Below are 1,673 nucleotides of genomic sequence, written 5' to 3' on the forward strand. Positions count from 1 at the left end.
GTTGTTTATATTTCTTTGTTATCACTTCCCAGTTGTTTATGTTTCTTTGTTATCACTTCCCAGTTGTTTATATTTCTTTGTTATCACTTGTTTATGTTTCTTTCTGTTATGGAAATTAACTCTGCTAAATGTTTTCCACAAGTAATGAAAACAACAAATAAAAAATGCATTGTTTTCTAATAATAATGACAAAAATCCCAACAACTTGTTACAGGTGATTATTGTTTACAAAATAATCTAGGAAAATAACAAATCTTGCCGTTAAGATCAATATTTGTTTTTTACAAATTTTTAAGTCATTGTTTTTTGATTTTGATAGAGAAGTTGTTGAACGGAGTACTGTAAAAATAGATTTGGTGTTGTCGTACTGTCGCTGTACCCTCTTTGATCAATCTTTACTGGAACACGTGCCATTTTTCCAGGTAAGTATATATAGTTATCATATTTGAATGAGTTGTGAATTAGATAAATAATCAGGCCATTTATTAATATTCAGGCCTTTCCAGTAGCTCATCGGTAAATCAGTAGAATTGTGATGTTAAAAGGCGGGTTTCGATACCCGTGGTGGGCAGACCCAGCAGATTAGATGGTTACAAAGTTGACTCATTGAGCAGAAACGCGAGCCAGATTATCATCTTGTTTTAGATTTAACTGCTTTAAATTTCTTTTATTATCTTCCTAATATTACAGAATAAACTCAAACTTTTCTACTTGACAAAACCTAGTTCCAAAATCAAACTGGTAATCTGGAATTTACAAGCCGGCCGGCACAGCTCGATAATCCCGCCAGTGTTTCAGCCTTAACAACCAGTGAGTGGAGAACTGGGACGCATGGCAACCAGTAGAGCTGGATAAATCTATTACCTTATAAGCCGAGTGTCAGATTTAAATTGTGTCTCAGTATTCTCCATTTTCAAAAAACGCTAACAGAATTTAAGCTTACAACAGTACGTTTCTTCGTGTTTTTTTTTATTCCTTCAAGATTTTTTGACTTAATACATTACCTATGGGCACCATATATTTAAATATTAGCAACCTACACGGCTTCCATCAAATATTACTAATGATTATTTTGATTTTTCTAACTTTCATGGGTTTCTAAGCGAATTTAAGAATGAATGTACTTGATTTATTTATAACTAGTTTAAATTTATAAATATTGGTTTCGGAAATAGCAGTTTTAACTATTAACATGTGATTTAGCCACTTTGGGCTAGACTACGAGCTTTGGTTTAGCCAATTAGAGCTAGTCTACCAGCTTTGGTTTAGCCAATTAGAGCTAGTCTACCAGCTTTGGTTTAGCCAATTAGAGCTAGTCTACCAGCTTTGGTTTAGCCAATTAGAGCTAGACTACCAGCTTTGGTTTAGCCAATTAGAGTTAGTCTACCAGCTTTGGTTTAGCCAATTAGAGCTAGTCTACCAGCTTTGGTTTAGCCAGTTAGAGCTAGTCTACCAGCTTTGGTTTAGCCAATTAGAGCTAGTCTACCAGCTTTGGTTTAGCCAATTAGAGCTAGGCTGTGTGCTTTGATTTAGCCAATTAGAGCTAGTCTACCAGCTTTGGTTTAGCACAGTTAGAGCTACTCTACCAGCTTTGGTTTAGCCAATTAGAGCTAGTCTACCAGCTTTGGTTTAGCCAGTTAGAGCTAGGTTGTGAGCTTTGATTTAGCCAATTA

At 35.1% G+C, this 1,673-nt stretch overlaps 1 protein-coding gene across 1 annotated transcript in view; it reads left to right on the forward strand.

Moving 5' to 3' along the window:
• LOC106477058 (L-galactose dehydrogenase-like) overlaps window positions 1–1,673 on the forward strand; it is a gene marked incomplete at both ends in the record, with an annotated part of 9,973 nt that overhangs the window by 2,775 nt on the left and 5,525 nt on the right. The window contains one exon of the mRNA XM_013937660.1: window positions 320–422. Within this exon, the coding sequence (XP_013793114.1) occupies window positions 320–422 (103 nt within the window). The remainder of the gene's footprint in view (window positions 1–319; window positions 423–1,673) is intronic.

This window comes from Limulus polyphemus, unplaced genomic scaffold, assembly GCF_000517525.1.
Source record: "Limulus polyphemus unplaced genomic scaffold, Limulus_polyphemus-2.1.2 Scaffold12648, whole genome shotgun sequence".
NCBI lineage: Eukaryota > Metazoa > Arthropoda > Merostomata > Xiphosura > Limulidae > Limulus > Limulus polyphemus.